The sequence below is a fragment of the Salmo salar genome, chromosome ssa02 (assembly GCF_905237065.1).
Source record: "Salmo salar chromosome ssa02, Ssal_v3.1, whole genome shotgun sequence".
NCBI lineage: Eukaryota > Metazoa > Chordata > Actinopteri > Salmoniformes > Salmonidae > Salmo > Salmo salar.
The window spans coordinates 47,827,892-47,852,234 of record NC_059443.1 but is presented as its reverse complement, the minus strand read 5'-3'; the positions used below and the strand labels follow the sequence as shown (position 1 = coordinate 47,852,234).

General features: G+C 46.4%; 1 protein-coding gene across 3 annotated transcripts in view; it reads right to left on the bottom strand.

Annotated features, from left to right (window-relative positions):
• Positions 1–24,343, bottom strand: part of hivep3b (HIVEP zinc finger 3b) — a 109,641-nt gene that overhangs the window by 25,469 nt on the left and 59,829 nt on the right. For 2 of the 3 annotated variants that reach the window (XM_014169553.2, XM_045705112.1), the window contains exon 2: positions 58–4,738. In XM_014169553.2, the coding sequence (XP_014025028.2) occupies positions 58–4,326 (4,269 nt within the window). In that variant the 5' untranslated portion in view covers positions 4,327–4,738. Of the gene's footprint in view, positions 1–57; positions 4,739–16,705; positions 16,754–24,343 lie in introns of all 3 variants that reach the window. The other variant, XM_014169562.2, reaches the window with a different exon arrangement.

Here is a 24,343-nt window from a genome sequence, read left to right as displayed (position 1 = left end):
GGTCTAATTTGCCCATGCTGTGTTATCCTACATATTGAATATTGCTGTTATATTTACCTCTGAAATGTGGGGCTTTCTGCTGCTGGCAGGGACCACCTTGCCTGTCGCCGGGGTTCGAGCTGTGGCCATGGTGTAGGTCTCTGAGCTGTGTTTCTGCTTAGAGCGCAGCAGGGACAGGGCCAGCTTGGTGGACAGGCCTGGCAGATTGGGGTTGTGCACGCTGACGCTCCAGGAGGTGTAAACGGAGGTTTGTGGCTCCCCCTGGGCAGACGGGTTGGGCTTCACGTAGTTCAAGTAGCACCAGCTGACTGAGGTGATGGTGTGGAGGCTGGGATACGAGGGGGCTTTGGCTCGCTCTGGACTCTGGGGTACAAAGGAAGCACTCACTCCCTCGCCCTCCATCCCCTTTTCTTTCTTAGATTCAGCCTTCCCTTGCATCTCCCTCTCTTCCCTGTGCCCTTCTGTGTCCCATACATTCTCTTCCTCCTCGACTTTCACAGTTACTACTCCTATCTGTGCCCTTTCCGGCTCTTTCTTTTTATCTTCCCCTGCTTCCAGTTTTCTCCCAGTACCCCTATTTTCCTTTTCCTCTCCCACCTCCTCTTCCTCCTTCACTCGTTTCTGCTGGTGCTGGGCCTCTGTGCTGAGCTCCAGACTGGCTGCAGGAGAGAGCATGCGTTTGCTCCCTCCAGCCCCCAGTGGCCCATAGCCCTCTCCGGACACAGAGCCCAGCTCCAGGGGTAGAGACAGGGGCAGGTAGCTCTTGAAGTCCGGGGTGGGGATCTTCAGGTAGGACCTCTGCAGCTCCAGCTGGCCCATGATAACCATGGCCATGCAGCAGATGGGCTCCTGGGAGCGGGCTGACGCCAGGATCTGTGAGAGGGTGGTATACAGGGCACTGGCATAGGTGATCATGTTGGTCTGGAGGCGCACTGGCACCACCAGTGACACGACTGGCATCAGCTGCGCCAGGCACGTTGCGATGACAGGTGGGGGATGGTGGCAGGGTAGAGGGACTAAGGACTGAGGAGCTGGGGCAGGGAGAACCACGGTGGAGGGTATGGGGGGCTGTGTGGGGACTTGGATGGTGAGCCCAGGAGAAACAGGGAGGTACACAGCCTGGCCAGCCCCAGTGGGGTACTGCAGGGAGAGCAGAGCTGAAAAGGGATGGAGGGACAGGCCTAGGCGTTCTGCCATGTGAAGCTGCCCTGGGTGGACTTGTATGGTTGGAGGGGAAGGGTGTGTGTGTAAGAAGGCTCTGTGGATGATGTGGGAGGAGAGGACATCTGAGATGGCAGTGGTGACCGGGTGGAGCTGGGATAACTGGCCAAGAGGGAACCGATCATGCCCAGTTGGTCGCATGGGGAATGGGAGTATCCGGGGCTGGTGGAACAGCTGTACGGTCTTCCCTGTGGCCTCCGGGCTGAGCCTTGAGGTGCTGGCTTCAGCTGGGTGGAGGGAAGGGTGGCTGGTGTAGGACGGGCCCGGCTTGGGGCTCCCTGGTTGGCCTGAGCGGCTGGCCACGGCCCCTTCCTCGTGGTCTGGCTCACCGAGGGTGGCATGCTTCACCAGTAGGCACTTCCTCCTCTCCCTCCAGGCTGACGCAGACTGCTGCGGGGATAGGGACCCGTAGTCAAAGGATTTGCTCCTGGTCCCCACGATCTCATCCGTGTGCTGGGGGCTGGCCGGGACCTGCTCCGAGGCTGAACGCCGCATCTCTCTTTGGGGTTGGTATTGTTGGTGGAGGCCCGAGGGCACGGTGAGCATGTGGGAGCCCTGGGTGCTGCTGGAGCCCCAGGGAGAAGGCTTAGCAGTTTTTCCCCCCATGTCTTCAAAGAAGGCAATGCGGCTGGGTGAGTGGGAAATGTTGCTCTCCTGGCTGGGGCTCCGGGGCCCCAGCGATACCGACTCAAAGCTGGACTCCCCGGAAGACTGGGCAGCAGCCTCGGCTAGACGGAGACGCTTCTTCTTTGGTGGCAGCTTCTCGGCGGGGAGCTGAGCCATACTCTGGCTGCGCTGAGGCCACTGGAACTCCTCTACCACTCTCTCTGGCTCCTGAGACAAGGATGCCGTCGCCATGGGCGACACTGACACCATATCAGCATCAGGCTCCACCGTCACTAGGATCTCTGGCACTTGGATGTTGTGCTGGCGGACCAGGCGGGACATGGAGGGCGATGATTTTGGCTGCAGCTGTTTTTGCAGTGTTGACTGGCTCTCTCTGAGCTCTATAGACTCCTGGCTCTCTATGGATATACTTTCCTGCTTCTCGAAGGAGCTGGTGTGCTGGATGACCGAGATGCCCTTCCTGTCTTGCTGCTGCTGCTCAGCCTGTGAGGGAGCACCTGAGAAGGCCTCACTCTGCTGCACCAGGTTTGGCACTGCAGTGGTCGTTGCGGGGCTGCAGGTCACAACAGCTGTAGGCCTGGGGCTGGGAGGGTCCTTCTCCAGACTCTCCTCTGTCCTCCTCTTCCTCACTGCCATGGCCAGTGCCCGGAATTTATAGCGCATCATCTGGGGGCGGTCATCCCGGAACGCCCCATCCACCTCTCCTCTCTCCAGCTCCTTTACTGGCTTCCCTGTGCAGAGACCCCTGTGGGCCTCGTAACTCTCCCTTTGTTTACAGCGGGCTCCGCAGGCCTCACAGTCATACAGCCTTGGACCTTTGCGTTGCTGCTGTTGTTGCTTCCTGGTTAGGCCAATTTCTGTAGCTGCGGAGGAGGGGCCAGCCTCCTCCAGGCTGAGCTCAGCCCCGACGGGAAACTCGATGGCGGGCTGGCGCCTCAGCAAATGGTGCTGCCCACCCACCCTCATCTTGGCCACCATGACCTGCTGCTCATCAAAGGAGTGGCTCAGATGACAGAAGCCCCAGGGAGAGGTGGTGGAGTGGTTTCCCTGGCCTGCTGAGGTGGGCATGGAGTGGCTTCTCAGCAGAGGCAAAGAGGAGGAGGACTCCTGGACCCCCGATGGGCCCACGTCTTGGATATGGGGACGGAATGATTGGCCTGCCATACTGGGGCCTGGGCTTTCTCCCTTAGGCTCAAACACATAGGGGTCTTTGGAGGAGAAGAACTTGGGTGACTCCAGACTACTCTTCCTGGAGATCGAGGAGCGCCTGGGCTTGACGCTGTCGATCTCGCTGGTGTCCACAACCGCCTTGTTGATGGTGATGAGTTTGGTGATGTGCTCAATGACCTGCGTCTTGGGCACGCTGAAGGGCATGCTACTCTTCTCCTCCATCCCCGATGAAGAAGAGTGGGCGTGCTGCTGATGGGGACCGCGCTGCTGCCCTCCAAGCCGCCCATACTTGCCCAGGATGATCTCGGCATAGGTTTTGGCATTGGGAGGGCTCACCTGGGAGTCAGCTCGGTTCATCTCAGAGCTCCTCGAAAGGGAGAAGTAGCCTGACTCTTGGCTGCCTTTACTGCTGGGGCCCAGTGAGGAAGAGGTGGAGGGAGGGTCGCCCGGGGAGGCCATGGGGCCACGTTTCCTCTCGCTCAGCCTCATGGCCAGTCTCTGCTTCACGGCCTGGGAGTCGTCAGACCTCTGGCCCTCCTCTTGCCCTGACAGCGCCAAACTCCTGCTGCTCTTCTGCTTGCCCAGCCTCTCCTTCCTGTACTGACTCGTCTCCTCCTCAGAGTCTGTGCTCTCCCCCTCTGTGGGCTCCTCGGGATCCTCTCCCAGGGCGCTCATCTCAGGTCCGCTCAGGCTCAGCTCGTCCCGGCTGGATGCCAGGCCTGCCTTGATGCGGTGGGCGTGGGACTTGCGGTGCTTGTACAGGTTACTCTTGGTCTTGAAGGAGAAGCCACAGGGGATGCAGGGGTAAGGCCTCTCCCCTGTGTGAGAGCGGATGTGTTTCTGGAGAACGCTGGGTTTGGCACATGGACGGCCGCAGTAAGTGCACACGTACTTCCCCGGTTTCTGGAGCTTCCTCTCGCCTCTTTTAGATGGGCTTCCCTCTAGGACTTCCTGGTTGGGCTGGGACTGCACCCCCTGAGTGTTGTGGCCTTGGGTAGAGGAGGATTGTAGGGATGAGGTGGAGGGGGAGGAGAAGCTGCCTCCTGAAGGACCTGGGGTGTCTGTTGAGAGCTGACATGCTGCTTGGGTATTGTGCTGATGCTGGAGCCTGAGAAGCAGGTCGCTACGTTTAGGCTTGCGGTGGTGGAGGCATCCCAGGCCACCATGAACGGGGCGGGGGTTGGATGGCGGCTGCTGTGGCTGAGGTGGAAGGGACCCTGTGGGGGACTCAGCGGCCCCAGGAGAAAGAGGCTGCTGTTGCCTTCCGGATCGCTCCCCATCAGCAGGGTGGCTGGGCTCCGCCTCCATAGAGTGGGGAGGAGGCCTTACAGACACACAGGGAATGCCTCTGGGAGCAGTGCGCCACACAGCCTCATGGGGCTAGCCACAGTGCCGGAGAGATGCCTGGAACGAGGGAACATCTAATGAAGTACCTTTTTTATGACCAGGCCAAAAGTCATTCAAGAGGACCAAATAAGACATAATTAAAAAGTGCCCCAGAGCAGCATAGAGGATGTAGGTAAACATAGATCCTCTCTCATCACGGAGTAAGTCTGAGCCATTGTGATAGGTCTTCACTGTGGACTGGGAGCTAGATGAGGGTTTGGCTTGGCATACTGCTGGACCGTTCTGACACTGTGGCTCTGGTGAGTAGAAACCTCTGGGTCTTCTCTTGTTCCCTCTTAGGCTGTCACTGGTCAAACCTAGTACCTCACTGGATCTGCAGAAACACAGAAATAAGCAGAAGTGAGTCACAGAGCTTAGGCAGACCTTACAAAATACACCTAGGCATTTGTTTCATCATTATGAGTTGTGACTTGTGACACTATCAATGACTAGGTGGCCAGTCCTTAAAGACCCCAAAAACAGACTGTTTGTCATGGGGTTTAGGCCTAGTCAAAGCCCTGTGACCAAACACTGACTCTCACGTTGATATTGCTGCCACATATCATACCCTGACAAATAAGGCCACATTTCCTTGGCCTGATGAGTGGGGGAAGTGCTCTAATGATCACATTAGCGAGGTAATTGCGGTAACACCGTGTTATTGCTCTGATCTGTTCTTGCTCTACCTGTATGCTGAAGGGTCTCTGCCACATACAAAAAAGGTCTATTTCAGTGTACTTCTACCCTGTAATGTTGGTTCTGTACGCGGAAATGTGCTCTAATGGTCTCAATGCACTAACGTGCAACATCCAACATAATACCTCCTAGTTCCAAAAAAGCTCAGACACAGTGAGAGAGAAAACTCTACTACATCACTGTGTATCTATCTCTGACTCCAAACCATCTGGCTAGAGCACAGTCTGCACGAGACACCACTGCTCTAAGAAGGCCAAGCCAGGTCAACATCCAGGGCAGCAGCGCCAACAGAGAGGGTAAAAGTGTGACTCAAGTCAAAACAAACATTTGAAATTTAGCCTGAGCTTATTCGATCTTGTTCTCAAGCTGGGGGAAGAGGGGCTATCTTCTTGTAATGAGTAAAGATGAGATGACAGCAAGAGGCCTTCAGCTTCTACCCCTATGTTGCACTGTCATGTACAGCCACTAGGGTGCAGCATGGCAGGGATGAGATGCCAGGTGAAGTAGTTGAAGATAGAAAAGAAAGACTGTAGGAAGATAGGGAAGTGTACCTCCCCTCTTTTAACAAGACATATCTGATGTTATATTTCCCACTTTAGGAGAAACCCAGGTCTCAAATCCACAGACATAATTCTTGTACTGCAGCCAATCAAAACACATTCTGGGAGCAGCCAGAGCCAATCAAAAAATGTCACTGAGCTGTCGTAGCCAATTGCTGACAGTCCGAGCTGAGGCCCATCCACTGACATCCATCATCAGAGCAGAGCCATCAACACACACTTCTCAGTAAGTCATATTTCAGAATACCACTTTTCAGGGAGGGAATAGATGTAGGGGTTACAAGCTAGTGCATTTAACACTGTGTCTCCCTCCCACCTTCCCTGGGTAAGGCAAAAGCAGAGGTAGAGAATGAGAAGTTGACAGGGTGAGTGAGTGTGCGAGCGAGAGAGAGAGAGAGATATTACTCTCTGAGAGGCTGTGTGGAGTCATTCAGTGTCCCAGCGGCTGTCTAAACAGGCCTAGCAGAAGACTAGTCTGACTGACTCCAGCTGGGGCAGCGGTGAAAGTTTTTTTTAATGAGCCCGGGTTTCACTCGTTCTCCATATGTTCCTGAAAAACACAGCACAGTCTGGCTTCTTAACAGTGGAAAATAAAACAGAATCACACTTCCTTTTTGGAATTGAATTCACAGATTCTCGGCTCCATTTCCATGTTCCCCTACATCTGATGATCAGACATTTAGTCTGTTTCTCCGAACAGAAGTTAACCCTTGTGTTGTCTCAAGGGTCAAAAATTACCCGACACTGTTTAATAGCAGAGAGAACCCCCTAAATTATATTTTTTCAACTTGAAATTTGATGACTTTTCCTAAAGTGACCCCAACTTTAGAAAAAGTGAAACATCGCCTTTGTTCACATGTCCATGAAAGCTGTACACCAACAGGGTACAAACATTTTCTTAGGGTTATTTTTGACCAGCAGTTATAAAATCATTTACCACAAAAACACACACACACCACACACACACACACACACACACACACACACACACACACACACACACACACAGAGATAAATTGAGATTGTGTGCTACTGATTGAACTCAGACAAAACAAAAACTTTATTGTGCATGTGCAGCATCTCCCCTCCACGACCCCACACATGACTCAAGTTCACAGACAAAATAAAAACAATTTCAGACAAAATACATTTCTTGAAAGCATTGTTTACTAATGTTGAATGCAGTCAGAGGCTATAAAGGTGCTGCAGATGACATGCTGAAGCCATGAGTGCACGTTTCAGTGCACAACAGGTCGTAGATCTGATTTTTTCAGATGTCCAGGAGGAACAAGAGATCAATGATTTAGAAGGAGGGGGTATATGAAGAAGAAGATGGGGAAGAATACAACCCAGAGCACGATGCATCATCTTCAGATGAAGAAGAAATCCCCCAAGCTGAAAGAGAGACATTTTTGTCAAAGAACAGCAAAATAACATGGTCCTTGTCACCATATGACAACCAGGGCAGAATGGCAGCAGAATGTCATAAGGATGACCCCAGGGCCCACAAGACATGCAGCTTCCCATGCCCAGGACATCGCCTCAACATTCTACATGTTCATCACACCAGCCATCAAAAAAATCATCCTGGAGATGATTTTAAATATAGAGACAACTGGAAAAGGATGGATGAGATTGACCTGCGTGCCTACATAGGGCTGCTAATCTTAGCGGGTGTGTATAGGTCCCGAGGCAAGGCTACATGTAGTCTCTGGAATGCAGAGGGGGAGGGAATCCTTCTCATCAACAAGGGGGAGAGAGGACTTCTCATCAAAGTTTGCCTTCACCCCACCACCACTCTAGTTTCTTACCTCCCAAAGAGGAACAAGAATGTGGTCCTCCTGAGCACACTGCACAAAACCACAGAGATCAGTGATCGTGAGGACAGGAAGCCAGCCATCATCCTGGACTACAACCACAACAAAGAAGGCGTGGACAACCTGGTCAAGGGGATTGGAACTTACAGCTGCAGGAGGATGACTGCCCGCTGGCCCCTGGTCATCTTCCATAACATCATTGGTGTGTCCTCATACAATGCCTTCGTGACACGGAACAAGATCAACCCTACCTGGATGTTTGATAAGTGGAACAAGAGGAGGGTGTTCCTGGAGCAGCTGGGAAAGGTACTTGTAACCCCACACATTCAAATAAGGGAGCGCCTCCCCCGCACAGCAGCCTCTGCAGCGCTTGTGAAAGCTTTTCAGGGGGCGGAATCTTGTCCTGATCCACCTGAGGCTGCAGTTGGGGCAGGCAAGAGGAGGAGATGCAAATTCTGCCCCCCAAAGAACGACTGTAAAACAAATACTATGTGCTGCACATTTGAGAAATACATCTGCAAAGTCCATGCACACACACTTGCATACTGTCCTACATGTGCTAATTAGAGTTGATTGATTTATGTTCTTCACGTTTTTGTTTTGTATCTATTCTTATTTATTGTTGTTGTTTATACACCTTGTGGGTGGGGGCAATGGTTAAAAAAATGGGAGAAGACTAGTATTTTGTAGTTGAATTCCTCATTGTACAGTATATAAGAATATATCACTATGTTGCCAAAAACGTTCAAGACTCATTGTTTACCTTCAATAAAATGCAATCAAAACTATACTCCCCTGCACATTTCTGCTACTTCTTAGGCTATACAAGTGCTATCTCTTGCTAGAAAATGTGTTTACACCTATGCAGTACCTTTAGCAATAATAATAAGAATAATAATAATAAACCTTTACTTTAGTAAAGGAAACAATTATGATAGGTGTGTTGTAATAAAAATGAGTGGTGTCCACTGATTAAATACAGTCTTTCTGCATTGTGAAGATGGAAAAGACAGATATTCAAAGTTTGTGATGAATGACAGGTTGTTTCTTCATGCAAAATATATTTGGGCTTTAAAATTCAATTAAGCTGCTTTATTTTAGGGGTTTAGTGAAGGTGGGTCATTTTTTACCCTTAGGACAAGGGGAGTATATATAATGTTAAGACTACACAAGGGTTAACTTTGTTTACAGCAGAGTACTATTAACAGTAGAAATTAATAAGAATAACAGACTGATGTGACAGCATTAAAATGAACTCAAACGCCTCACAGTAAGAGAAGCAGGCGAGAAAATGTTTTGAGCTGTCCAGCTACATTGTGGTGTTAGCCTTGGAAATTAGCTAGAATAGTTAGAAAAGGGATTGGTTTTATACTGTAGCTAGGTCATGTACCAATGTGGTCTCTTCACATAACAATTCCCAAGAAAGAAAAGTGAGGGTGAGAATACTACAGGAGTGTGAGACTGAGAAATAAAAAAGGCATGAGTGGGAGAGACAGGAAAAGACAGGTAAAGAGTGGGAAGATGAATGGGGAGAAAAAAGAAGGCACTATGAAGCCAGAGTGCATAGGAGGGCGATACATACTGTATATAGAAATATACCGGTGAGAGTAAGAACGAAGATAAAGAGAGGGGAGGAAAAGAATCGAGAGAGAAAAAAGAAGGAAAGGAAAGTGTCTTCCCCCTTCCTACTTGTGTTGTTTGACCTGAGCACAAGTTGGTCATCACAGTGTAAGGCTTAATAATCTCTGGCATAGTATTGATGCAGTCTTTAACCAGAGTGATTAGGCGGTTTTAGGGTGGGGGAGAGCACCGTCTGAATTATGCATGGCAGTGCAGTCTAGACTCTAGTTCAGAGCAGGGAAACACGCATTAGGGCTTTGCCAGGAAGATAAGGGGAAAGCCTGCCAGAGTGAGCAAGCACATCATCATCTCTCACACAAGCACACACATTTAAACAAGCATGCATACAGTATGTACGTGTACACACAAAAGCATGTGTACACACACACACACACACACACGTTATCTACTAATGAATAGTGGTGGACCACAAGCGTTGGAGTTGACTCCAAAAATCCTGGAGTTATACAAAAAAAATTGCCTAGGCAGCTAGGCTGACGTAGGCTACCGATTAGCTTTCAATATTTTGGTCAGTAGATTGTCAGACATTGCTAATCAATCACCCAGTTCATTAGTGTGCAAGCACACACTGACAAATTTAGCATATTTTGGTCAGTTTGGAGTCGGCGTCGAGAGAGACCCGACTACAATGACGATAGCAGGAGACGGAGTGAAAGAGAGTGAAAGAGAGCATGGGTTCTTTCCCACTAGCAGGAGGGGGCCAAGGGAGACTAGGCAGCCCAAGTAGAGTGCTCTGATGGGAAAAGAGAGGCAGATAGGGGCACAACAGGTTAAGTTGCCATGGTAAAAATTGGAATATACTAAAACATCTAAAAGTAAACAGAATGTATGTCACAAAGCAACATCATGACTTCACATACACTACCGTTCAAAAGTTTGGGGTCACTTAGAAATGTCCTTGTTTTTGAAAGAAAAGCAATTTTTTTGTCCATTAAAATAACATCAAATTGATCAGAAATACAGTGTAGACATTGTTAATGTTGTAAATGACTATTGTAGCTGGAAACGGCAGATTTTTTATGGAATATCTGCACAGACGTACAGAGGCCCATTATCAGCAACCATCACTTCTGTGTTCCAATGGCATGTTGTGTTAGCTAATGCAAGTTTATCAGTTTATCAACTAATCATTAGAAACCCCTTTTTCAATTATGAAAACTGTTATTCTGATTAAAGAAGCAATAAAACTGGCCTTCTTTAGATACTAGTTGAGTATCTGGAGCATCAGCATTTGTGGGTTCGATTACAGGCTCAAAATGGCCAGAAAGAACTTTTTGAAACTCATCAGTCTATTCTTGTTCTGAGAAATGAAGGCTATTCCATGCGAGAAATTGCCAAGAAACGGAAGATCTCGTACAACGCTGTGTACTACTCCCTTCACAGAACAGCGCAAATTGGCTCTAACCAGAATAGAAAGAGTAGTGGGAGGCCCCGGTGCACAACTGAGCAAGAGGACAAGTACATTAGAGTGTCTAGTTTGAGAAACAGACGCCTCACATGTCCTCAACTGGCAGCTTCATTAAATAGTACCTGCAAAACACCAGACTCAAGGTCAACAGTGAAGAGGCGACTCTGGGATGCTGGCTTCTGTATTATTTTGCCCATCTTAATCTTTTATTTTCTTTTTATTGGCCAGTCTGAGATATGGCTTTTTCTTTGCAACTCTGCCTAGAAGGCCAGCATCCCGGAGTCGCCTCTTCACTGTTGACGTTGAGACTGCTGTTTTGCGGGTACTATTTAATGAAGCTGCCAGTTGAGGACTTGTGAAATTTCTAATTGACCCCACACTTTTGAACTGTAGTGTACATCACAAGAGAAGGAAGCTTGGATTGCCATAGATACCAGCAATAACATTCTAAACACAGATTCCCAGATTCTCATTTGGCTACATTGTCATTATTGTATTCCTTTCACAATTATTTGAGAATGGATAAGGGATAGGAAACTACACTGTTTAGAAATAATAGGCTAATTCCTAATGGTTGTACTACACACAGAGCAATCACCTTGGGTATGGGGAATATGGCAGAGACTGTCATGTTATTTTCTTGAAACACATGCACGCACCAACTCGCTCACACGTTACACTGCCCAGAACACCCTCCTCTGTAGCATGTCGGTTTCAAATCCATTCTGACAGTCAGATCAGGTAAAGAGATCCTGCCATTCCCCAGTGGCTCTGGTTGCTCTCAACGTTTCCTCCTGTTGTTTCACAAAGGCTTTTCCTTCCCACTGACCCCCTTACCTTACATTAATGCTTACATTATGATAACCAGGTAGAAAGAACCATATGAAGGAAGTGAGACTAAAAATGTACAGCAGTTGAAGGCTGACAGTCCAAACACTTCAATGCTGGAACCTCAGGATGGTAATTAGAATTATACTGTGGATGAATGCAGACGGGGAAAGGTTGCTGATTCACTTATTCACAAAGATCTATTTATAGTCTATGGGGTGTTAATGTACTGTTAGTGAAGCCGACGATGCGGCTCTGTTCTCTTTTCTTACAGTGACACATTCCTTTGATAGGAGTTGTCACAAGCAAAACTCCAGAGCTAATATTAGTATCAGGAAATGAAACGGCTAATCCTTTACTCTGCAGAATCAGGTCCTTCAGTACGGGAACCTGTAATGGGACACACCTCTCTGCTGTCTACTAGTGTCTACCTTTAACCTTTGTCTGTACAGTACATTCCTTTGCTGTCATCAGTTGGAAACAGTACCAAGTAGACTTGGGGTGTGGTGTGAGTGTCTTTTTATGTCTGTGTGTGTGCGCATGCGTGTGAGGCGTGCATATCATGGTGTGAAAGGGATTGCCTAGCTCCTGCCTAGCTCAAACTAGGAAGAGAGGAGAGGGGGTGTGGGTGGAGGAGGGGGAGTGTGAGTGTGAGTGCGGTGCACCAGAAACACAAAACAGTGGTGGAGGTACCCAGGGGAAAGGAGACCCAGGAAGAAGCTTTCTGAGGCTCCCTCTCTTAATGTTCCATGGAACACTTGCTGTGAGTCTGCAGAGACATACAGTATTTAAATGCAGGACAAGTTAAATATACCTTCACTCTGGATATGTGTCATGCCTTAAAATGTCCTCAAAGACCTGAGGGGTTACCCCTGAATTCCCAGGAATTTCATCAACAGAAAAGATAGAAGCTTCGTAGGGCATCAGCCTTATCAATATGGCAGCCACGGAGTTAGGGCTCAGCTTACATGTATCAGAGCATTATTATTCAGTACTGATAACAGAAGCACTTTGCTTGATACCTTGCTTCATGTCTTGAGGGGGAGATTAAAACAGATAAAATAGACTGACACCTGACTAGATTTATTTTCCTAGACATTTCCAGGAGAAAGGAACTATGCATTTCCAACTAAAGGCTAAACTCTTCTCTCGAGGTCTGTTGATAAAACTGCTAGGAAATGTTGTTTAAATTGTTTTAACACATTGGGCTAAACATTAAATTAGCTTGTGCCTGGAGAAGCGATAAACCCTCTTAATAAGTGCGTTCAAAAAAAGAGAAAAATCGTCTGTCATTCTTTCCGCCTCTCCTTTCCTCGCTGCAGCCTGGTGCTGTTGGTTTCCATGGAAACAAGTCTACTCTGAGCTACGGCAGATGGAGAGAGAGCTGGAGGGCTACATTTATTACCCAGCATCCTCTCTGGGTACAGATGCACGCTGGCAGGAGGAAGTGGTGGAACAACCTGACTTCTGCAACCATGCAGAACAGCCCCTAACCCCTGGGCTTGAGGGTCGCTGAAGGTAGAAAGCAGCCTACAGATCTAGCTTACCTTCACCAAATTGTCACCGTAACCATCAGGCCATGACAATGCAACACTGGTGTTAGATCAGTGTCTCAGGGGCAACTTGTTTACATTCATTACTTAGGTCTGTGGAAGTGACATTAGCTCAAACCATGTTCTTGGTTTTCGTTGTCAGAGAGAGTGTAAGTAAGCACTTTTACCAGATCAAATGCCCAAACCTGAACCTGAGGGTGTTTTTGTAACCAAGGGGCATAAACACAATAAAGCTCTTTTTACTAGAACTTACAATTAATGAAACCCAGAGAACAGAAGCTCTACAAATCAGATGGCATGTAAAACCAAGGTGCCCTAGACCCACCTAGGGTTACTCCCACTGTGTCTAGTAGTAGGAGATGTACACACTCAGAGGGAATTTTCTTAAACTGCATACAAGCAGTCTCTTTGAGGTCTGCTCTGCTGTGCCTCTGAGGCCGTGAGCAGGCAGAGCAGGATTTCAGAGGGCTTTGATAAGACAGGCAGTTCACAGCGATCACCATGTTCACTTTCATTAAACACAAACCGATTGGACTGTAGGTCAATTCTACCCTCCAAATCAAACACAAGCAGCACAAAGGCATAGCGAAATGTACATCTAAACTAGGGATGTGACAAATGGAAAAAAAATCTTAATGTTTAAACTATAATAACTACGTGAATTCACAATGCAGCTGCGCAGCTACCAGCAACTGTGTCTCAGATGGTTAAGCATTGCACCTGTACTACCATTACAGTACCTCAATTTCACTTCGCGAAGTTTGCATTTCGTTCTCATTTAACTTCTCAAAGTATTGCCATACAGGACTTCGCTGCTGATGACGTAGTGGTGGAGAGTAGACTCCTAAATAGTTGATTCCTCGACACCTTGCAAATCGACTCCCATTTCTGAAGGTCAAGATTAAAGATGCGAGAACACAAACACTCGCATCTTTAATTGCGAGGGGGAGGGGCACAGTATAGGCAGGTCGGCCACCAGGCAGACAGAGTCAGAACTGTGCACTAAGCCTAACTATCGGCAATCAAAAGCTGTACAGTTGAAGTCGGAAGTTTACATACACTTAGGTTGGAGTCATTAAAACTCGTTTTTCAACCACTCCACACATTTCTTGTTAACAAACTATAGTTTTGGCAAGTCGGTTAGGACATCTACTTTGTGCATGACACAAGTAACTTTTACAACAATTGTTTACAGAAAGATTATTTCACTTATAATTCACTGTATCAAAAATTGCAGTGGGACAGAAGTTTACATACACTAAGTTGACTGTGCCTTTAAACAGCTTGGAAAATTCCAGAAAATGATTTCATGGCTTTAGAAGATTCTGATAGGCTAAATGACATCATTTGAGTCAATTGGAGGTGTACCTGTGGATTTATTTCAAGGCCTACCTTCAAACGAAGTGCCTCTTTGCTTGACATCATGGGAAAATCAAAAGAAATCAGCCAAGACCTCAGAAAAAAAAGTAGACCTCCACAAGTCTGGTTCATCATTGGAAGCAATTTCCAAACACCTGAAGGTACCACGTTCATCTGTACAAACAATAGCACGCAAGTATAAACACCATGTGACCACGCAGCCGTCATACCGCACAGGAAGGAGATGCATTCTGTGTCCTAGAGATGAACATATTTTGGTGCAAAATGTCCAAATCAATCCCAGAACAACAGCAAAGGACCTTGTGAAGATGCTGGAGGAACCAAATACAAAAGTATCTATATCCACAGTAAAACAAGTCCTATATCGACATAACCGGAAAGCCCGCCCAGCAAGGAAGAAGCCACTGCTCCAAAACCGCCATAAAAAAGCCAGACTACGGTTTGCAACTGCATATGCGGACAAAGATCGTACGTTTTGGAAATGTCCTCTGGTCTAATGAAACAAAAATAGAACTGTTTGGCCATAATGAACATCGTTATGTTTGGAGAAAAAAGGGGGATGCTTGCAAGCCGAAGAACTCCATCCCAACCGTGAAGAACGGGGGTGGCAGCATCATGTTGTGGGGGTGCTTTGCTGCAGGAGGGACTGGTGCATTTCACAAAATAGATGGCATCATGAGGAAGGAAAATTATGTGGATATATTGAAGCAACATCTCAAGACATCAGTCAGGAAGAAAAAGCTTGGTCGCAAATGGGTCTTCCAAATGGACAATGATCCCAAGCACACTTCCAAAGTTGTGGCAAAATGGCTTAAGGACAACAAAGTCAAGGTATTGGAGTGGCCATCACAAAGCCCTGACCTTAATCCTATAGAACATCTGTGGGCAGAACTGAGAAAGCATGTGCAAGCAAGGAGGCCTACAAACCGGACTCAGTTACACCAGCTCTTTCAGGAGGAATGGGTCAAAATTCACCCAACTTATTGTGGGAAGCTTGTGGAAGGCTACCCGAAACGTTTGACACAAGTCAAGCAATTTAAAGGCAATGCTACCAAATACTAATTGAGTGTATGTAAACTTCTGACACACTGGGAATGTGATGAAAGAAATGAAAGCTGAAATAAATCATTCTCTCTACTATTATTCTGACATTTCACATTCTTCAATAATGTGGTGATCCTAACTGACCTAAGACAGGGACTTTTTACTCGGATTAAATGTCAGGAATTGTGAAAAACTGAGTTTAAATGTATTTGGCTAAGGTGTATGTAAACTTCCGACTTCAAATGTATATCGCAATGAAATGCTGTGGCTTGCAATGTCTCGCAACTCCAGTAAAGTGGGCCTAGAATCAATGAATAGATATTCAACATGCAACAGACCGAAAAATGGACACACACACTCATCATTAGCGAAGAGAAAAAGCAGGCAAGCCAACGCAAGGAGTTTTGTGATAACTGCAAAGAATGTGACTTAATTTGGTGGGGAACAAAAAAAAAACATTTTTTGGGGTTAGGGATTTCTCTTAATGTTAAAAATCCCAATTTAGTTTAAACGTTCACACCCATAATCTTAACCACAAGAAAAGCCCAGGAGGATTTGACAGAAATGTACGAGGGGCTAGGATTAAGGTCGTTGAGCATGTATTCGTATAACATTATACGAGGAACTGACCAAAGCTCTCATATTTTCACAAAGTCTAGGGATTCAACCCAATCCAGTGGGACCAGGCTGATTAGCCCGTAGAAGCTGTCAATACTTATTTTACTGCCTTTTGAACTTATTAAGAAAGGCAAAGAGCACACCCACACCAGGAAGTGGAGGGAGTATGCCTGTATAACTGTGAATCATGCATATGTAGACCACTCATCACACACTCCCATTCACGTGAGCACACACACACACTGATTAGTCATCCTCTCTCTATCCACCATTAACCCTCCAAAAACAAATGGAGAGTATTGAGGACTTTGTTTTTCAGAGATGCCCTTTAATAAACTCACTCCCATTTAGCTGTACTCAACCAAGAGAAAGAACTAGAACTCAGGTAGCTGCTACACTCACATCCAGTACATAACACACTCAAGCAAACTGGAGTAAAGAAGACAATCAGGAATGGCAACCCATTCAGAGAAAGCACACAAATAGAAACACTACCTATGGTACAGCAGCAGATCACACGACAGACAGTTATGAGGACTATCAATCCCAATCTAACAGACTAATTCCATTACAGTGACCATTTAGCCTCAGAGAGAGTGTAGGAGAGAGAGTTGTGAGAGAGAGGAGAGCGAGTGGGAGAGGAGAGAAGAGTGAGATAGTGAAAGAGTACAGAGAGATTGAGGAAGGAGAGAGAGAGAGAGAGAGAGAGAGAGAGAGAGAGAGAGAATGAGCGAGGGAGGATGGAGAGCAGTTTACCTGGGAGAGAGTAGTCTGGTTTCACCCCCCAGAGGAGCTTCAGAGACACTGAGAGACATGCGGGGAGAGAGTGAGCAGATATTAGTGCTTGAGTGGGTGTGTTTCTTAGAGAGGGAGGGGGTGAGGTGAAAATAGAGTGATGGAGAGAAAGAGTTAAGTAGAGGGATGAAAAAACTTAAATAGCTAAATAGAGAGCTAGGAGTGACCTACAAAGTTGCAACCTTAGAATAACCATCATCATTACAAACATTATCAAGATCATCATCATTGTTGTAACATCGAAGCATATTAACTAGGGATGCACCGATATGACATTTTGGACCGATACCGATATCCAATATTTTTCCTTGCCAAAAAGAACTATATCCCCGATATTTAACATTTTAGCGGCCTTTTAAGCATTCTAGTACAGTTAAATAGTTGAAACACACACACAAACACACACACACACACACTCTGACCAAGAAGTTATTTTGTTGGCATTTACGTATGTCCCCATTACCAGTAAAAAATAATCAAAACCTATTTCATTCCCTTACTTGCTGTGCTGTTTCGTTGTTCATTTGCTCAGTCGTTTCATTCTCAACCAGGATTTCATCATACATGTCAAGCAGTGAAGTTTCACCTGTCTGTCCGTGGCCTCTCTTCCTCGGTGCTCAATGTCACTGTGTCCGTTTCCATTTTGTCCAGTTATGTCTAACATTTAATGTAAACCCTTTTTCTTGTCTACATCAAAGTAGCGGTCCTTATACCTAGCATCGAGCATGGTGGCGACACAGTAAAGAGGCTCAGAGAGTCCACCGAATCCCTTGTTCACAGCCTCTAGTAGAGTACTTTTTCAAGTTTTAACCCCACGGTCTGTGTCGGCAGTTTGGTTGAGCAGGCGTTTCAATGCCATGACAGAGGGTATCACATCTGCTGCAGACGCAGTTGATGAGCTTACTTCTCGAGTCAGTTGTTCGAATGGAACTAGGAGTGTGTTCATGTTTCGAAGTTTCAAACATGTTCTCAAATGCCATTGAAAGGGCAGCAGTGGTATGAGAACCAACACATTCTTGAGCATGCAATAAGGTTTTCCTCGGTACGAAATCCTCGTCGACCTACTATGCTGTCAGACCCAGCATGCTCATGGGGCTGACACAGCTGGTCCAAATGTCAGTCGTGAAGCTAATAGCAGTGATGCCCATAGCAAGTAGCTCATGGATGTGTGTTTCAAAAATACTGTGTAACTCCGGTATAGCGCCTACTTGGTAGTGTGTAGCGGGGCTTGAGGTGCTCAATCAGTCGGCGAAAGCCAACATCCACAGAGAATGGTTGATTGTCAAGGGCAATGAATTCCATTATCTTGGCATTAATGGATTTCACCTTTGAGTTGTCTCACTGAAATGTTCTTACACTTTCAAATGACTGCTCGACTTCAACTTGTTTAGTTGTTGGAAGTGTGCGCTTAGGTTTTTTTCTGCTTTTGTAGTCGCTGAACTTTCAAATGAGTAATTAGGTTTGTGGTATTCAATGATTTCACTTTCTCCCCTCGAGAAATAATAGCAGCACAAACGTTGCATATGGCCTTTTAGTTATCTTCCTTTGAAACTTCAAAATAGATCCACACAGCAGACATTAAGGGCTAGGTTAGGAATGTTGTATTGCACACGTAGCATCATTACGTTATCTACCTACGTTATATAGGTATGCACATCAGCTTTGACATCACTTTTGCAGATCGGCGTTAAACTAGATTTTTAGCTAATATTGGCCGATTCCGATATGCTTACCGATATATCGTGCATCCCTAATATTAACGTTTGTGGTCAGACTTTATGAGGAAAATAAATATAGTACCAGGACTATGAATGAACACACACTCATTCAAACAGGTCTGAATCCTCTTGCTTTGAGACCTCTCCTCACAATTACTCCTCTTTGCACCTTTAATAAACACTGGCACAGTCGGCTGTAGATTCCATTACAAACATGTCTTAAAACAGGTCTTTCCCCCGGAGAGGAGCGCAGGCAGGACACCGAAGGGAGACGGATCCTGGGGAAAAACCTAGCAAACCGTCATCATCGCCAACCATTATTGACTAAGTAAGCGGAAGTAGTGATGAAGGCATGATGAATTCCCAGAAGATTTCTCTCAAGAAACAATGGAACATACAATGACTGTGTCTAACGACGGTCTTTACCCACTAACAAAACATCTGTCGTATAAGGCAGGACACCTGCCTTATACACATAAAAAAATGTACCTTCCAAAGAAATCTACCGCGGTGCCTGTGCACTAGTAAATTAATTCCAGAGCCACCTCATCCATTCAAGCCCCCGCACAGTATTTCCATGTGGAATTGAGAATGAGAGGAGGCCCTGCTGATCCATTGAGGCTTGCCTCACTGGCAGGGCACAGGAAGTGTGAGTCACACTCGAAAATAAACAGTCGCACACAGCGAGCCGCGAGCCCAACCGACACACATACAGACAAGGGAGGAAGCGCTGTCTGCTAATTACTACCCAGTGGGGCCATTACCATTCTCCTTATTGGGCAGCAGGCATGAGATACTGTGAAAGACAGTGCAGGTCACTATAGGTGTTTCTACAGTCTCTCAACCTTGGACAAAAACATATTTTCCTCTCCCTCTATATCCTTTGTCCCCTTGCTAGTTTTCCATTATCCACCTTCTCTTCATCCATCTCTGTCGCTCTCTCTTACTCTCCTCTTTTTATCCACATTCTCCTCAACCCTTTCGCTGTCCCACTCTCTATTTTTAGTCCCATTCAATGCTAAACCTAACCCCCAACTCTGTGTAGCAGGCAGGCGTTGTGGTGCTGTGGTGGCCGGGGCCGGTCCTGTCCTGGCCGAAGGGCCTCTATAGTATTGTAATGTATTGTGTTTGGGTTGAATGTGATCTTTGTGGCCGTCGTACGGCAGCCCCAGCACACACCTCCCATACTGTACTTCCCAGAGAGGGAGTTTCACCCATCCTTTTGTCCTGTGTTCTTCAAACTGGGGAAGGAATGGGGCTTACAGTGGATGGGCGGTAGATAGGGACAATACAGCCTCTGTTGACAGGGAAGCTACTACACATTGGCATGATGATGAGAAGGGCTGGGGACCAGCAAGCTCAGTGACTCTTTGGAAAATAGGATACAGAAAGTAGGAAATTCAATAATGCCACAAATGACAAAGGAATTTGGACGAGGACTTTTACTGCAATGAATCAGAGGCAAAAGACATTGATTATCCTTGACCAGGCCCAAATCACCAGACACTCGAAGGAGGAGACGGAGCTATAGAGGCCGGCGTGCAGGATACCTGACGAGATTACGTTGGAAAGTGGATAAATCGTTCCCCCTGACAGGTGTGGCATATCAAGAAGCTGATTAAAACAGCATGATCATTACACAGGTGCACCTTTTTCTGGGGACAATAAAAGGCCACAATAAAATGTACAGTTTTGTCACACAACTAAATGCCACAGATGTCTCATGTTTTGAGGGAGCATGCAATTGGCATGCTGACTACAGGAATGTCTAGCAGAGCTGTTACCAGAAAATTGAATGTTAATTTCTTTACCATATAACGCATCCAACGTCGTTTTAGAGAATTTGGCAGTACGTCCAACCGGCCTCACAACCGCAGACCACGTGTAACCACAGCAGCCCAGGACCTCCACATCCGGCTACTTCACCTGCAGGATCATCTGAGACCAGCCACCTGGACAGCTGATGAAGCCCTTTTGTGGGGAAAAACTCACTCTGATTGGGTGTGCTTGGCTCCCAAGTGGGTGGGCGTACGTCCTCCCAGGCCCACCCATGGCTGTGCCCCTGCCCAGTCATGTGAAATCCACAGATTACAGCCTAATGAATTCATTTCAATTGAAGGATTTCCTTACATGAACTGTAACTCAGTAAAAATCTCTGAAATTGCTGCATGTTGCATTTATATTTTTGTTCATTATAATTACGAAGAGAGCTTTCCTCTATATTTTTCATAGCTGTCTATTTACCACCACAAACTGATGCTGGCACTAAGACCGCACTCAATGAGCTGAAAAGGGCCATAAGCAAACAAGAAAATGCTCACCCAGAGGTGGCGATCCTAGTGGCCGGTGACTTTAACGCAAGAAAACTGAAATCCGTCGTACCTAATTTCTACCAGCATGTCACCTGTGCAACTAGAGGTGAAAAAAATGTACTCCAAACATAGAGATGCATATAAAGCTCTCCCTCACCCTCCATTTGGCAAATCTGACCGTAAGTCTATCCTCCTGATTCCTGCTTGCAAGCAAAAACTCTAAACAGAAAGTACCAGTTACACGCTCAATACGGAAGTGGTCCGATGAATGGGATGCTAAGCTACAAGACTATTTCGCTAGCACCACAACAGATCCACAGATGACGCAATCTCGATTGCACTCCACACTGCCCTTTCCCATCTAGACAAAAGGAACACCTACGTGAGAATGCTGTTCATTGACTACAGCTCAGCATTCAACACCATAGCACCCTCCAAACTCATCACTCAACTAAGGACCCTGAGACTAAACACCTCCCTCTGCAACTGGATCCTGGACTTCCTGACAGGCCATCCCCAAGTTGTGAGGGTAGGCAATAACACATCCACCACGCTGAACACAGGGGTCCCTCAGGGGTCCGTGCTTAGTCCCCTCCTGTACTCCCTGTTCACTCATGACTGCGTGGCCACGCACAACTCCATTAAGTTTGCCGACAACACAACAGTGGTAGGCCTGATCACCGACGATGATGAGACAGCCTACAGGTAGGAGTTCAGAGACCTGGCAGTTTGGTACCAAGACAACAACTCTCTCTCAATATCTGCAAGACAAAGGAGCTGTTCGTGGTTTAACAGAAAGCGGAGGGCCGAGCACGCCCCCATCCACAGCGATGGGGCTGTAGTGGAGCAGGTTGAGAGCTTCAAGTTCCTCTGTGTCCACATCACTATGGAATTATCATGATCCATACACACACCAACACAGTTGCGAACAGGGCACAACAACGCTTATTCCCCCTCAGGATGTTGAAAGGATTTGGCATGGTCCCTCAGATCCTCAAAAAGTTCTACAGCTGCACCATTGAGAGCATCTTGAATGGCTGTATCACCGTTTGGTATGGCAACTGCTAGGCATCTGACAGCAAAGAGCTACAGAGGGTTATGCGTACAAGCCCAGTACATCACTGGGGCCGAGCTCCCTGCCATCCAGGATGTCCATACCAGGTGGTATGTCAAAGACTCCAGCCACCCAAGTCGTAGTCTGTTCTCTCTGCTACCGCATGGCAAGTGGTAATGATGCACCTCGTCTGGAACCAACAGGACCCTGAACAGCTTCTACACCCAAGCCATAAGACTGCAAAATGGTTAGTTAAATAGTTAACCAATAGTCCAGGTAGCTATCTGCATTTACCCTTTTTGAACTAACTCTTTTGACTCATCACTTATGCTGCTATTACTGTTTATCCTGTTGGCTGTTTACAGACAGCAATACAGATGGCATATTTTCGGACTTGCACCCCGTAAACTGGAGACATAGACCGGACGAATTCGTCCCACCTACGCAACAGCCAGTTGAATCCCGTGGCGCGATTTTCAAATACCTTAGAAATGCTATTACTTCAATTTCTCAAACATATGACTATTTTACAGCATTTTAAAGACAAGACTCTCGTTAATCTAACCACACTGTCCGATTTCAAAAAGGCTTTACAACGAAAGCAAAACATTAGATTATGTCAGCAGAGTACCCAGCCAGAAATAATCAGACACCCATTTTTCAAGCTAGCATATAATATCACAAAAACCCAGAAGACAGCTAAATGCAGCACTAACCTTTGATGATCTTCATCAGATGACACACCTAGGACATTATGTTATACAATACATGCATGTTTTGTTCAATCAAGTTCATATTTATATCAAAAAACAGCTTTTTACATTAGCATGTGACGTTCAGAACTAGCATACCCCCCGCAAACTTCCGGCGAATTTACTAACAATTTACTAAATTACTCACGATAAACGTTCACAAAAAACATAATTATTTTAAGAATTATAGATACAGAACTCCTTTGTGCAATCGAGGTGTCCGATTTTAAAATAGCTTTTCGGTGAAAGCACATTTTGCAATATTCTCAGTAGATAGCCCAGCCATCACGGCTAGCCATTTAGACACCCACCAAGTTTAGCCCTGACCAAAGTCAGATTTACTATTACAAAAGTTTGATTACCTTTGTTGTCTTCGTCAGAATGCACTCCCAGGACTGCTACTTCAATAACAAATGTTGGTTTGGTCCAAAATAATCCATCGTTATATCCAAATAGCGGCGTTTTGTTCGTGCGTTCCAGACACTATCCGAAATGGTAAATCAGGGTTACGAGCATGGCGCAATTCGTGACAAAAAAAATTCTAAATATTCCATTACCGTACTTCGAAGCATGTCAACCGCTGTTTAAAATCAATTTTTATGCCATTTTTCTCGTAAAAAAACGATAATATTCCGACCGGGAATCTCCGTTTAGGTAAACAGAGGAAAGAAAACAAAGCATGGGGTCGACGCGTGCACGTGCCCGAGTCTCACAGTACTGTAACCAGCCACTACCCAAACGCGCTACTTTTTTTCCAGACAGAGCCTGCAAAGCCACAATTCAGCTTTTTGCCGCCTTCTGAGAGCCCATGTGAGCCGTAGGAAGTGTCACGTAACAGCAGAGATACTTTGTAATGGATAGAGATGGCAAAGAAGGCCAAGAAATGGTCAGACAGGGTACTTCCTGTACAGAATCTTCTCAGGTTTTGACCTGCCATTTGAGTTCTGTTATACTCACAGACACCATTCAAACAGTTTTAGAAACTTTGGAGTGTTTTCTATCCAAAGCCAATAATTATATGCATATTCTAGTTACTGGGCAGGAGTAGTAACCAGATTAAATCGGGTACGTTTTTTATCCAGCCGTGTCAATACTGCCCCCTAGCCCTAACAGGTTAAGTGTTGGAGGCATTTCAGCTGCTGTAGTAGCTGACGTGTATAGTGTTGAGTCATCTGCATACATAGACACACTGGCTTTACTCAAAGGCATGTCGTTAGTAAAGATTGAAAAATGTAAGGGGCCAAGACAGCTACCCTGCCGAATTCCTGATTTTACTTGGATTATGTTGGAGAGGCTTCCATTAACCTGTTTGGGCTAGGGGGCAGTATTGAGAATTTTGGAAAAAATATGTGCCCATTTTTAACTGCCTCCTACACCAACTCAGAAGCTAGAATATGCATATTATTGTTCAGGTTTGGATAGAAAACACCCTAAAGTTTCTTAAACTGTTAGAATGGTGTCTGTGAGTATAACAGAACTCCTATGGCATGCAAAAACCTGACAAGGTTTCATGCAGGAAGTGGCCTGTCTGACAAGGAGTCGTGCGTCTTGCATCTGTTTATTGAAGAGTAAGGATCTTAGCTGTAACGTGACAATTCCCAGGGCTCCAATAGGCTCTCAGGACCCGGGAAAATCCTGAAGGATGACGAGGCAGCCTCAGGCTGAAACAGATTATCGCCTTATCCAAGTGTCCCATTAGGTGACAATGGAATGAGGCGCGTGCGCGATTAGCCCCCGTGGAGTATTTTCATTAGGCTGTTTAG